We start from the raw sequence: 13,901 nt of genomic DNA, 5'->3' as shown, positions 1-13,901 counted from the left end.
CCCCATGAATCCTCCCCAAGCCCATCTTTTTTATGGATTTCCAGTTTTGTTTTTCTTCCACTTCAGTAATTGAGAGTTTTCTGCTGTGCGATGTGGTCAGATCGTGAAAGTTGAAGGACCAGACACAAACCCAAAGAAAGGTGTTTATGAAAGAGGGCATTGTGCAGAATGAGACTAAATACCCAAATGGATCTGTATGTTCCAAGTTCAAAACTTTCTTATTCCAGTATTTAAAGCTCCTGTTGCTGTTTTGAGAAAAAAAGTTAAAATGCATACTTACAAATGAGCAGAGCGTTTTGGGTAAATGAGATTATCTGCAGCGATACATTGATGTAATGAATACCCAGACATAAGCGGCATGGTGGAGACGTGGCTTCATGAAGGTACAAGGTGTTTCAAAAGTCTTGGTACTAGTCATTGCTCCATTTACATTTTAATAAAGTATACAAGATTCAAAATTAACAATCATTCCTCGTAAAGTAGAAATTTGGGAGATTAAAAACAAATATATTTCGCACTTTGATTTACAATGATGGAACAGCGTGAATTATGTTTGATTTGACGTCCACGGCGTGCCAGGCAAGCGTTCTCTCTGACGCGCAAGTTCTGTGTCACTTTCTTGCACGCTGGAGGTGAGACAAGCCGCTAGGCGACATGGGTGGTCGCTAGACGAAGGCGAATTTGAAATATGTAGATAAGAGAACACATCAGATGGCATTTTTGCCGTTCGTTGTTCCATATAGGAACATGACGAGCAACTGTCCATTCATCATTTGTGTTCGATTCCCTAACCCTACGTTAGGGAATCCCAACGCGAATGTTTGGGAGAAAGCATATAGTAATATAATTGCATACTAGTCATACAGTTTTTGACGGATCGGGCTGAAAATTTGTGACAAACAGGTTGATTATAGTTCGCATTAAAGCGCGGAAGCCGATTTTTGATTTTCGAAAAAAAAAATATATAAAAATATTTTTTGGATTTTTTTTTTCAAAAATTTCAAAGTCCCTTTGCTAGGCAACGGTGGTGTCCATAGCAACGGTGCTCAAAAGAATACAACTAGATCCTGGTATGAACCTACCTGTCAAGTTTCATCAAAATCGGTTGACTCCTCTGGCCTCCAGAGCTGTCCATTACAAACAAACATACAGACAGACGGAAAACCTGAGACTAAGGGTAGTCTAGCGACCACCCAATAAATGTTACACACACACACACACACACACACACACACACACACACACACACACACACACACACACACACACACCTCAATAGCTCTCTTGAGCTGCTGGATGTTATGAGGGTTGTGTTTGTAAACCTTGTCCTTCATGTATGTCGCCCTTCAGAAAGGTCCAGCAGGTTGAGGTCTGGGGATTGGGGGAGATCTGATGTGCTCTTTCTTAAAGGAGATTACCCCGTCGCTAAACTACTCTTCCTTGTTGATGTCTGTGAGAGAGATAGAGATAGAGATAGAGATAGAGATAGAGATAGAGATATAATAGAGATAGAGATAGATTAATCTGCACATTGTTTGGATAAAGCTTCATGTCCTGCCTCAGGATCTGAAAGAGGAAGCTCTTGTGAGCGCTGGCGAGAGCGTCTCCTTCGACTTTGAGTGACCGATTCTCACCATATCATTGTTCTCTTCAGAATGCCCAGTCTTCTTTCTTCCTGATTTCTTGAGATTGTGAACGGTGCCTTCTTTCTGGAACTTCTTGACATTGTGAAGAATGCAATTCTTTCTGGGTAGGTCTCTCGGTCCAAAATGATTGCGATAACGCTGCTGAGTCTTGATCACAGACTTCATCTCAAGGTACCATTCTACCTTTTTACTGAGTATGACGTGTGCTGTGGAAGATCCCCACCAATTTCCGAGAACATAACCTGATACATAAATGATATTTGCAATTATGTTCAATGGAGACACAATCTAAACAGATTGACCAAGACTCTGGAAACACGTCATCTATCTATAATTCCAGCAATCTCTGTGTGTCTGTGTGTCTGTCTGTCTGTCTGTCTGTCTGTCTGTCTGTCTGTCTGTCTGTCTGTCTGTCTGTCTGTCTGTCTGTCTGTCTGTCTGTCTGTCTGTGACCGCCGTTTCTCGACAACCACCAGTCCGATCTGATTGAAACTTTCCAGGAATATTGATGGGGCCCCGCAGATGTGCCTTTTCGAGGTTTGATATCAATCGGACGAGCGGTTCCCAAGTTACAGCCATTTTACTGCTTTTTCAGTGTTGATTAGGTGTATATATGGCAGCTGAAGGTGTCGTTCCACCTTCTCACCTTATCATGCCAATTTTTTCCCAAATTATTAATAACCAGACGATCACCGGTCCGATCGGATTGAAACTTGCCAGGAATATTGCCGGGGCCCCGCAGATGTGCCTTTTCAAGGTTTGATATCAATCGGACAAGCGGTTTCCAAGTTACGGCCATTTATCTGTCGACCAATGACAAGACACGGTGCTATGACATCACAAATGATGTCACAATTAATGTTTATTTATTTATTTATTGTTTTTATTTTATTTGCACGATTGACAGTCCGATCTGATTGAAACTTGCCAGGAATATTGCCGGGGACTCGCAGATGTGCCTTTTCGAGGTTTGATATTAATCGGACGAGCGGTTCCCAAGTTACGGCCATATATCTGCGAGAGGGATGAGAGAGGGGCGAGAGAGGAAGGGCGAGACAAAGGGGGAGAGAGGGGGGCAAGAGAGAGAGGGGCGAGAGAGGAGGGGGCGAGACTAGGGGAGAGAGAGGGGGGCAAGATGAGGGGAGAGAGAGGGGGGTGAGAGAGAAGGGGCAATTCTTGAACACAATTCTTCTTCGTTTGATATGACGTCACAATTGATGCTGGGGACCTGAGTATGTTTCCCAAGTTATGACCATTTATGATACGGGTGGTCCAATCTAATTGAAATAATGCCCCAATCCAGTCGTCGTTTACGCCCCTACGGGCCTGTCCCTATGGGCCCGTACTAGTTTGAGTGATGCAGAGGTACAGAAAAATGGTTATCAGCTATGTAGACGTCATGAAAATAACAAGATGCATGGTGGAATCATTTTATCGATGAGGAAACATTCTTTTGGCAAAGGCCAGCGAGGACATTAAGGCCAAGCACATGTATGATGATGTTCTGCGGTACAAGATACAGACGATAGACATCCTATTGGGTGTTATCTACTCCAGTTCCAGAAATACTAATGTACAAAATGAGAAATTAAACTGAGCTGTTAGCTGGAGTCTGCTATGCGAGAGAATCCCATTGGGGGAACAAGTTGGTTATGAGAGTCGGGGAAGTCAGTGTGGAGTTGGCCTTGGATGCCGTAGGAAGAGTTGAGAGAGCAAGGCAGCATGCCAGACCATAGCGAATTATCGAGATATGTTTGGAGAGACGGCCCTGAACTCATATCTGAGATTGAAAGGCTCCATCCATTGTCAGGAGTGCAGAAAGAGCATGTCCCATGGTAGATTGACTGGGTCTGAATCTGATCTGAGCATCTGACCGTTTGAGAAAAGGAAGCATTTTATGTCAACCGTGATGATGGATTTGATGACAGGAAGTAAGCTGAGAGCTCGATAGTTAATCGGATCTGTTTTCGTGCCATGTTTATATAATACAATGATGTTTGCTGACTTCCGAGCAGATGGACGATGACGTGCCATGATAATGGGTGACTTAAACTATCCAAAGCGAACCGGGGGACGAAGCAGGCTGACTCATGGAAATCAAAACTTTTCCGAGATCCTCTATTTGAGAATATGTGGACAAAATCTGTGAAAACTCACAAGGCAAGAATCATTATTCGACTTTATCGTCACATCAGACTCTGTCATGATTTATGGTGTTGAAATACAAGCCCACAATGGCAATAGTGAAATTGGAAACCAACTATGTTATGTTTTTGGCAGAAGATCAAACGCTAAATGACAGGAAAGCTGATCTTGTGAACATGGCAGAGAATCTCGAGAAGAATCATTGGGAGAACATTTTAAATGAATCGGTAGACCAAGCTTGGAGCAAAAGGAAAGAAGTTTTTACATCAGGTAATCCTTCAGCGAAGCCTGGTGTTTGCTTGGCAGTTAAGGTGGTTGGCTTGGGACCTTGGGGTCCTGAGTTCAAGACCCTGTCAACCATTTGAATTCACACCGGTTGGGGTTGACTCAGCCTGTCATCCTTCCGAGGTCAGCGAAATTGGTACCAGTGTACTGGGGGTAATAACCATTCAGGGTAACCTGTGTTGGAGTGGTGACGCTTCCAGGACTGTACTCCTTGCCAATGAAACTGTCTTGGCAGCCCAATGTGCCTTTGGAGCACGAAAGGAATGCTATTGTAGTAATCCTTCAGCACCTCCCTAAAGATATGACCAGGAAAAAGAAAACTCCATGGCTAAATAGGAGTGCACTGAAGGCAGTCAGACGTCGGCATGGAGCATATAGAGGAAATACAAACGAAGGGAGTAAAACGGAACAATGAAAATCATCAAAATAGAGGCAAGGATGAGGTCAGAACTGCTGAAAGGCAATTTGAAAAAGAATATCGAGGAGTACCCAAAATGTTTCAACTCTTGTGTCCATTCAAAGAAAACGGTGAAAGACGCGGTCGACCCACCGAAGAACGACAGCAGTGAAACCCGACAATCGGCTGAGGTTCTAAATCACTTTTTCACAAATAGTATTTACCAAAGAAACAGATAATACTGTATTCCTCTATCAATGAAGGATGAAGTTTTAAATGTTATTGTAATTACAGAAGATGTCAAAAAGGAAGAAAAAAATGATCTAAATTTAAAGCAGATAAGGCAACAGGTTCTGACAGCATCCCTCTGAATTTTTGAGGAACTCGGTGAAGAACTTTTGTGTGCCTCGAACTGCTGTATCCTACACGAGAAAACGGTGAGGAGGACGTTGTACCGCAGGACTGGCAATCAGCTCGTATCCGTGGCATCTTTAAGAAGGGAGCTCGATCAAAACCAGAGAATTGGACCCATCGGCTCGACTTCAGTGGCTGGAAAGGTATTGGAAGACATCATTCGAGATCAAATATCCGATAACCTTGACGGACACAAGCTCATCGGTAAAACAGCACGGCTTTAGAAAAGGAAAATCCTGCATCACAAATCTCTCAGGACATCTCGAAAAATCTTCCGAAAATAATTAACGAAGGCATCCCACTCGATGTGGTGTCCATGCACATGGCCAGTGCTTTTAATACTGTTTCATGCAAATGGCTCATTGGCACAATTTCAGTGCATGGAATAGGTGGCAACGTTTTACAGTGGATCGATGCATGGTTGTCAGGTGAGAGACAGAGGTGCCAAAATCGAAGTCAATCAAGGTGCCAAACCAAAGTACTGCAGGTAGGGATTACAAGCTCTGCAGAAGAAGGATCAGGTCTTGGGCTGTTATGTTTCCTGATCTATGTGAATGACTTTGATGAAGATTTGAATGAGCGAACTTGCGGATGACACCAAAGTATCGGACGGAGGAATTCAAAACCTACAAATATATATATATATATATATATATATATATATATATATATATATATATGATGAAAACCACGGTCAGTGAAGCCGTGAAGCCGTCTAAGTCCATGAAGACTATATGCCTATTAATCACATCTTGTTTGAGTTGCGGACTACATGAACGTCGATAAGTTACAGACTATTGGAATGTACATTTTGATGCTTTAGACTGTTGAGATGCCTTCGACTGTTGAAGACCCTTTAGACTCCTTAGACCTTAACACCATTGAGACCCCTTGCATCCTTCAGACAGATTAGAGTTAGACAGCTTTGACCACTTGGACCTTTTTTATATTACAAATACATTTCAAATAAATATAATATCACCAATATCACAAATTTGTTACAAAAGAAATGTTCCTGTTATGATTGGTGTAAATCGTGACAACATAGCAAATCCATGACGTCAATCCCTGCAACGATGTGTGAAGAGGTGAGCGTTGCGAGCCGATCCACGCTGAAATATGATATGATTTTTTTTTATTATTATTATTTTTTTTTACACCACCTCCAGACTTAAGCAAGACAAAGAGCAACTGAAATTGAACACAATCCACACCACATCTACGACATGGGAAATACTCAGCAAAGCCCAAGGACATTGGAGATAGGAAAAGGATTTGGGAGCATTAATTCACAAGTCTCTTAAAACCTCCTGTCGATGTTCCTCAGCAGCCAAGAAAGCCAATAGAGTACTTGGTATGATACGGATAAACTTTTCATACAGAACTAAAAAAAAAGTTCTAATGCCGCTGTACAAGTCACTCGTTCATCCACATTTTAATTAATGTGTGCAAGTTTGGAGCCCCCATCTATAAAAGGATTAAAAAAAAGCACAAATGAGCATCACCAAACTCATCCCAATTATCAGACAGTTGCTACCATATGAAGCGAGACAAAGAAGATCAAACCTGACAACGTCGGGAACTCGAAGATGACGTGGAGTGGAATAAACTACCAGACAGTGCAGTAACTGCTAAATCTGTACCATCCTTTAAAAAAAGAACCATCAAAGCATTTGGGTTTATATCCCTGTGTCGTAAGAGGCGACCAGGGTTGCGTCAGGAAGGGCATCCGGCGTAAAACCTGTGCCAAGTCAGTATGCGGATCATAACGGATGATCCGCTGTGGCGACCCCTAACGGGAGCAGCCGAAAGACGAACAACAACAAAGCATTTGGGTTTATAATGGGGTACCAAAATCCTTCTTAACTCAAACGTATGCTTTCTTCCTCCTGACCAAATGATCTTGAAGGTCAGCATGTGGTATTTCAAGGCGATACTGCAGTGCCACTTGTAGTTTAGGACAGGACTAGAATTTAGCTAGTGTGTTAGTGATAACTAGTCTCCCTTTTTTATTTTATTACAATTTTTTTTATTTTTATTTTTGTACACATGATAGAGGCTCGCGGATGAGCTACAGCATAATGGAAAAGGGGAAATACCAACAGCAGAGTCCAAAGGATAGGGATAAGGACACATGGGGGTGAACAAGCTGCACACAAGCCGAATGAAACGCAGCAAGAAGAGGAGGGGGAAAGTGGGGATGACACAGAAAAGGAACAAACCAACCAACAACTAATAAACAATGGTGAGGGAGGAGGGTTGGGTGGTGGGGGGGGGGGGAGGATGACAATAAGCTGGAAAAAACGAGTGCTTGGGAATTAGGTCATTTGGGTCATTTGGGGAATATTTGTGTGCATGGTTTTTTTTTCTCTGTAGATTTGATGTTGGTAGAAGTATCCAGGGGTAATCTGACTCGGCCCTGCTGAGCAATTTGTGTCACAACCTCTTGTTGGAGGTCGTTTGCTTGTGTTGTCGTCGTCGTTGTCATTCTTGTTATAATTTGGCTCTAAGCAGAAGACGGCATCTTCATTTCCAGGCACGACGGTTGCTTGAAATCACACCAGTAAAGGAGCTGGTCCACCTCAAATGGTCTCACTATGGACGGTTTTACTTCCGCCTGTGGTTCATGGCCTATATGGCCTACATCATCACCTTCACGCTTTGCTGCATTCATCGCCCGCTCGCACCACGGGTCCTTTACAACGACACCGATCCCCAGGACAACATGGTCTTCGTTCAGAGACCATTAAAGGTAAACACTTCCTGAACAGTTTGACAACAATAACCGCTTGTGGAAATAAGAGCCCCCTCGCGCCCCCTCTTCTTCTTGCTAAATATGATGGTATTATGGTAAGTTCTGGTTCGGTCACGTAAGAAAAATTGTTCGGGAGATCAAACCAGATATCTGCATGGGTTAGCTGAGCGGCTTTATTTGGAATGTTTTGTTCTTGCTGTTTGAATTTTCTTTGCTTGGGGCAAATTGTAGATGTTGATCTCTTTCAGGTTGTTAACAACCTGCAAGCATCCATGGTACTTGGAGTGTACGTGTTGTTTTTGTTTCTTATCTGTACGAATCGGGCATTTAATCAAGTTACTGGAATTAAATTCCCCTTGGCTAGGGAGAAGTATTCTCTTCTCAAGATAACCTGCCCTCTTCTTTCTTTTCACATTGTAATAAGAACGATGGTCAGCTGAACAAGCCATGGTTTGGGATGAGGCAATTTTTGCAACTTCACTTTATCAATTACGAGTAGATTGTTCCAAGCCACTCCAAACCCATCCAAACCACCCTCTCATTCCCGGCGAATGGCGGACCTTTCATCAGGTAATTCACTCCATAGCGATACTTGCCTCTTCATCGTTTCAAAAATTGCTTGCGTGTTCGGATTTATCCGCCCTTTAGCAGGAAAATATATTTTCCAAAAGTTTCGATCGAAATGTAAGGAAATGCATTGCAGCTGTTTACAACCTGTACAGGCTGGTAGGATTGCCGAGAGGTATGCACACTCACCTTTAAGCTGTCTAGCCCTGGTTCAAATCCCGACCCAGCTATCAACCGTCATCCTGGTGTTTCCCATGAAGGGTGATCCATCAATGTGTGTGTGCCGTCCCTCGGATGGACGTTAGACTGGGCGTCCCATCTGCCGACATTAGTTAGTGGACATTAAAGATCCCACGGTATCCGTTGCAGAGAGTATGCAAGCTATCGCCGGCACCCTGAATAAATTACAAATTGCGATCCTAATCTACAGAGGGCACTGCATCAGTGGCATAGTCACATCCTCGGCCAATGATGCTACCCCACAGCCTTGTGCTGTATATGAAAGAATAAGTAGATTGGGATAATTTCACTTGTAGTGGGGCAGATAACAGCAATTTTTGAGAGGAATCGTGCAAATGATGATACAAGCATCAAATTTGGCATACTTGTTCTCCAGGGGATTCTAATCAAATCTGCCTGATTGGTCATTTGAAAATCCAAATTTTGAAAAAATTGAAAGAAAAAAAAAAAACTTCAAAGAAGTCAAGATCATGAATCAATGTTGGATGCTGGCTGAGATTGGTGAATGTTTCAGAAACATCATCAAAGACGTTCCAAGTCTGCCGTGCAGTTTTCTTCCCTTTACCATGGAAGGCAGACACGACGTCACATCCGGTGAACGCATGGAAGTATGGGATCCCTCAAGCTTTCTCAGGCCCTATTGCAGAAACTACCTCATGGACTGGAATCCATCGTGCCTTGGCTCCTTGGTCAAAGGAAATCCACATGTTCTCAAGACCTAGTTCCTGTAATGATGGCAGTACAGATATTGCTATGACTAGTACGTCCGTGTCATTAGCCTTAATGATAATGTACTTGCTACCATCCGTCGTTGCATCCCTGGCGTGTACAAATATTCGAAAGTCAGCTTCTTCATGACAACATGGAGACACAGCATCCAGTGACTGACTTGTGTTGCTAATGGCATCTTCTCCTTTTGTGACAACGACTGTGCTTGTCGTCTGTGCTTCACACATCTTTTCCGCAAGGAAGTGAAACAGCTCAGTCTTGTTGCTGTCATCTCGAAGAAAGCTTCTCCAGTTACTTGGGGTCTTACTGGTTCCTGTCACTCTTCTTCTGATTCCTTGCCCCCTTTTCGACCTTGCCTCGGACTTCAGACTTGACTTCTTGTACACATCAAACACTACGTCCTCCCTCTCATACCTGGCACCATAGGATTCCACCTTTGGGATGATGTCTTCTTTAGCATAGTCATCAAATATCTTTGAAGTGCGTGGAGGTAGGCATTGATAAGTGCTGAGCCATCAATGATGACTGCATCTCCCCTTGGTTCTCTGTATGGGATGTTCACTTGCGCTTCAAGAATTTTAGCCAGCTGTGACTTCCATTTTTTTTTCTTTCAAACTTTGGATTTTCAAATGGCCAATCGGGCAGATTTGATCAGAAATCCCTGCAGAACAGAAATGCCAAATTTTATGCTTGTATCCTAATTTGCACGATTTTTCTACTATCTACTACGCTATTGATGCTAATCAGATATGTAACCGCATCAACAAATGTTTTGGTTAATATACGAATGTCGCTGCTCTCGGATTACAAGGTTATAACGTCGAATAAAATTGCTTTTGTAACTACTTACCAGTACATAGCGTGTGCGTGTGTGCGTACATATTGTTATGTCTGGCTTCATTCATGGGACTACGGTGCAGTAATTGGTCTTTATTTTGATAACTCTGAGAGTCCGAGCTAACCTCTGAGAGGCATCTATAAAAAGACCACGGACGCCGTCTAAAACACTCACCTTTGGCCGGATCTTCACGCCCAGGGTCGGTTTACCGTATTTGTGGGATTAATGAAGCAGATAGGGAACTGTGCCTGCGGCTGTGTAACGGATGTTAATTTGCCAAGTAAAGTTGTCAGAAGCTGATGGCCCTCAGGCGTGCTATATCATGAGTAAAGCAGAACAAGCGGGTAAGTCAAGACGGTTTCAAGTAAGTATTTATAAGCAAGTTCTTACAACACACAAAATATTCCCATTACCTCGACGTGACATACCCGCCCTCGGAATTCTTGGCCAATCACTTTACACTTGAACTAATGAATCCCGACACCTGAAGAAGTGAAAGATTTGAGAAGGTGTAAGAAGAGGTAGAGGTGATAAAGACGTAGTCCTTCGTGAAACGATGTCACCTCGTTTTTGTGAAAAACACCGTGAGATCGCTAACTGTCCACCAAAAACCATTGCTGGCAGATGGATCCTTCTGATGGACGATGCATCGATGCCGCGCCTTGCAGGTGTAGGACCAGTGTGACCGTTTATAGCTATGTCGAGATTCAAACCCAGCATTGACAGCTCAAAGGCGAATGTGCAACTCTCTAAGCTATCTTGCCAGGCCCATTGCCTCGATTATAATGCCATTTTACATGATGAGATTAACCTGGGCTTCCTTGCATTCATTGTATTTTGGTTCAGGAGTGTTATTTGAGTCATCGGGACTATTTGCGACTGGTTGGTGAGCTGGTGAGTGTTCTGGGAGCTGTGATCATCCTGCTGTTTGAGGTAAGACTGAAGGCTTGATCTGCCTTGCATGTGAACTTTGCTTGTACACAGAAAACGTACCTGCACATTTTATTTCCCATTTCAGTTGGTGTAACTGCATCAGGATGTTGCCTTTGCTCTCCTCTTGTGTGCATTTAGTAAACAGGAAGGGAGTTCAAAAGTTTCTCGTAATGAGATGGTCATAATGTGAGTTTTATTTTTCATTATTCCTCTGCGCACACGAAACAAAAATCAGGGTTAAGAAATTGGATCACTTCTGTCCGTCCATCCGTCCGTGCATCCACAAATGTCCATTTATGATTGAGGAACAAACTTGATTCCAATTGGATGTTATTTTTTGAACACGAATTGGAACATGAATCGGAACGCGTCCCAATCACAAATGCTCAAAGAGTGAGAGAGATAATTATTTTAGTTTTTCGAGCAGTCGAGCAACGTTTAAAATCATTCCAAACAAAAAAATTACTGTTTTAAAAGATGTCATAAAGGACACAAACAACAGGCATGAACTAGGGTAACATGCTAGAAGAGGCGGTGTAATAGCCACTGCATCAATGGGTGACACGGGCATTTTTTTATTCCTTTTTTTTTCTTTTCTGTGTGGTGTAGGTTGAATGAAGCGGGGGGGGTGGGGGGGTTCAGGAGGAATTGGACGACAAAATAGTCACTTGAACATGAGATGAAGAGCACTGTATTTTCAAAAATTAAATTGGGTAAGAGTAGGCATTGAGGTTGTATTTTGTAAAGTAAAAAAAAAAAAAAAAAGCAAAACAAAACTTATTTCAGCCCCCATATTGCTGAAGAAGGAAGTGAGCAGAGGGGAAAGGTAGGAGGAAGGGAAAAGGGCAATTGAGAGGAGGGAAGTCACTCACTTGATGGATTCCTTTATGTTTATGTGATACCGGTCGTCCGTCCGTCCGTTCCTGTCCGTACTCTAACTCCCAAAGTTTTCAACTTTCACGTTTCATATTTGGTACATAGGTACAGACTGTGGAGACGGTGTGTCGCGACATACGTTCGTCATCTAAAGTGGTTGCCATGGCAACCAGGATGCTGTTTTCCATGTCGTAGCACAATTCTGTATATACCTTCTTGTTCGGGCGTACATTGTGCTCAGTTGTTTTAAGTTGTCTCGCCCGGGTTTGAATCTTGACCCAGCTATAAACTATCATCCTGGTGTTTCACAGGCAGAACGATTCCTCAAAGTGTGCGCCGTATCTCGGACGGATGTTAAACTGGGCGTCCCATCTGCTCGCATTCGTTGGTGGATGTTACAGATCCCACGGTGTTCTTTGCAAAGAGTAGGCAAGCTATCGCCAGCACCCTGACCAAATTCCTTATTCCTGCCCCAATTATTGCAAAGAAGGCAATAGCAAACCACCCGATACAATCCTTGCCAAGAAACTGCTTCAGCAGCACCGACGCACTGAAACAACCTTTCAGCTGAACAGTGATCAGCTGAACGACTGATTGTGGTTCACAATCTTTTGAGATGAGGTCGCTGAGGGTGGGATCTCATTTTCCCAACACAACATATCAACTTGTGAGTGGTGATAAACACAGCTCAAAGGGATTGCTCCATCTCAAGGAAAGAAAGCACTGTGATGCAATGAAATTAATCAATTAAAAAATATTTTCCCCTGATGTTTAACTGGAGAGGACCATTACAAAATTAGGGGGTGAGGTTAGTTTAGTGGAGAAAGCAAGTGGAATAATAACTATGTTTAATTTACACAAATACAACAACTAGAAGGGCACTCGGCAGAGCGCATACCTCCACCACATAATGCCTGATCCAAAAGAACATATCGGGCCCAATACATTTTTGAACTATCATGCTATATATCGTCTTTGGCCCAATATCTCAATGGTGAAGAATCACTTTAAAAATTAAATAATTGTCGTATTTGGATCTGGATTCAGATCTTCACCAAAATCGAATCGATTCATCCTTGTGACACACCCAATCTGTCCACCAAGTTTCAACCGAATCCGTCAACAACTTTTTGAGATATCGTGCCACATATCATTTTTGGCCCAACTCTATCTCTCAATTGGTGGTGAATCAATTAAAAAATTCGGGTAGTCGGATCCAGATCCAGATCTACACCAAAATCTAATGGGTTTGTCCTTGTCACACACCCAACCTGCCCACCAAATTTCGTTGGAATCCGTCAACAACTTTTTGAGATATCCTGTATACAGACAAACAGACAGAGAGGGGTGAAAACATGACCTTCTACCTTCGGTGGCGGAGGTAATATCGCAATAAAATTTGTATCTTTCCTAATGTTAATACATATATCGATGTTGTTTTTGCAAATCCACACTACAATTGATTGCACGATCACAAAACATCCCTCTTTAGTAAATGGACTCACCCATGAACACAGTGGAACGTTGCAGTTTAAAAAAATCTGAGCACCTGTCCCAAGGATGAAACGAAATGACCCCAGCGGCGATGAGCGAAAAAAGTTCAACAATAGGGGAAAAGGGTGAAAATCACCCGAAATTACCTTTTTTTTCATGACACAAGAGGCAGAACCAAAAAAAAAGGTACCTCGGTCTCACATATGTGTTGAGGTGTGTTCAATTTCCACGAACTAATCAGCTTGCTATCGTTTGCCCAGTGAGCCGTTCCTCATCAATGGTTTTGTTGGACTGCTTACTGGAGTGCTGAAACCACTTGGTGAGGCTAAGCGAGTCCGAAAATATCATGGAATCCTCTTTTTTATGGTGGTGTTTTGAGCCTAAATATTTTTTTATGCCCAGGGCCTCCAAAAATCCCCCCCCCCCCCCCAAAAAAAGTTGTTTACTTGTCACTTGTCAAAGTTGTCACTGCTCAAGATGCAAAAATTATTTGGGGCACAGCTGCCTTTATTTATCATTCAGCCTCTCCAGGTGGGCAGACCAGAGAAAGGTACCATTTGACTTGAATAGTGTTACTCTGAT

General features: G+C 42.8%; 1 protein-coding gene across 4 annotated transcripts in view; it reads left to right on the top strand.

The window, feature by feature from the left end:
* LOC147018815 (transient receptor potential cation channel subfamily V member 6-like) overlaps positions 1-13,901 on the top strand; it is a 54,769-nt gene that overhangs the window by 25,849 nt on the left and 15,019 nt on the right. For all 4 annotated transcript variants that reach the window (XR_015062543.1, XM_085898858.1, XM_085898857.1 and 1 more), the window contains exons 8-9: positions 7,424-7,639; positions 10,863-10,949. Coding sequence is in view for 3 of the 4 variants with exons in the window: in XM_085898858.1 (XP_085754984.1) it covers positions 7,424-7,639; positions 10,863-10,949 (303 nt within the window). In the remaining variant the exon portion in view is untranslated. The remainder of the gene's footprint in view (positions 1-7,423; positions 7,640-10,862; positions 10,950-13,901) is intronic.

The sequence above is a fragment of the Eptatretus burgeri genome, chromosome 10 (genome assembly GCF_056783735.1).
Source record: "Eptatretus burgeri isolate ZD-2024b chromosome 10, Ebu_testis_v1, whole genome shotgun sequence".
Taxonomy (NCBI): Eukaryota; Metazoa; Chordata; class Myxini; order Myxiniformes; family Myxinidae; genus Eptatretus; species Eptatretus burgeri.
The sequence above is the reverse complement of the archived record's forward strand: the minus strand, read 5'-3'. Positions and strand labels throughout refer to the sequence as shown.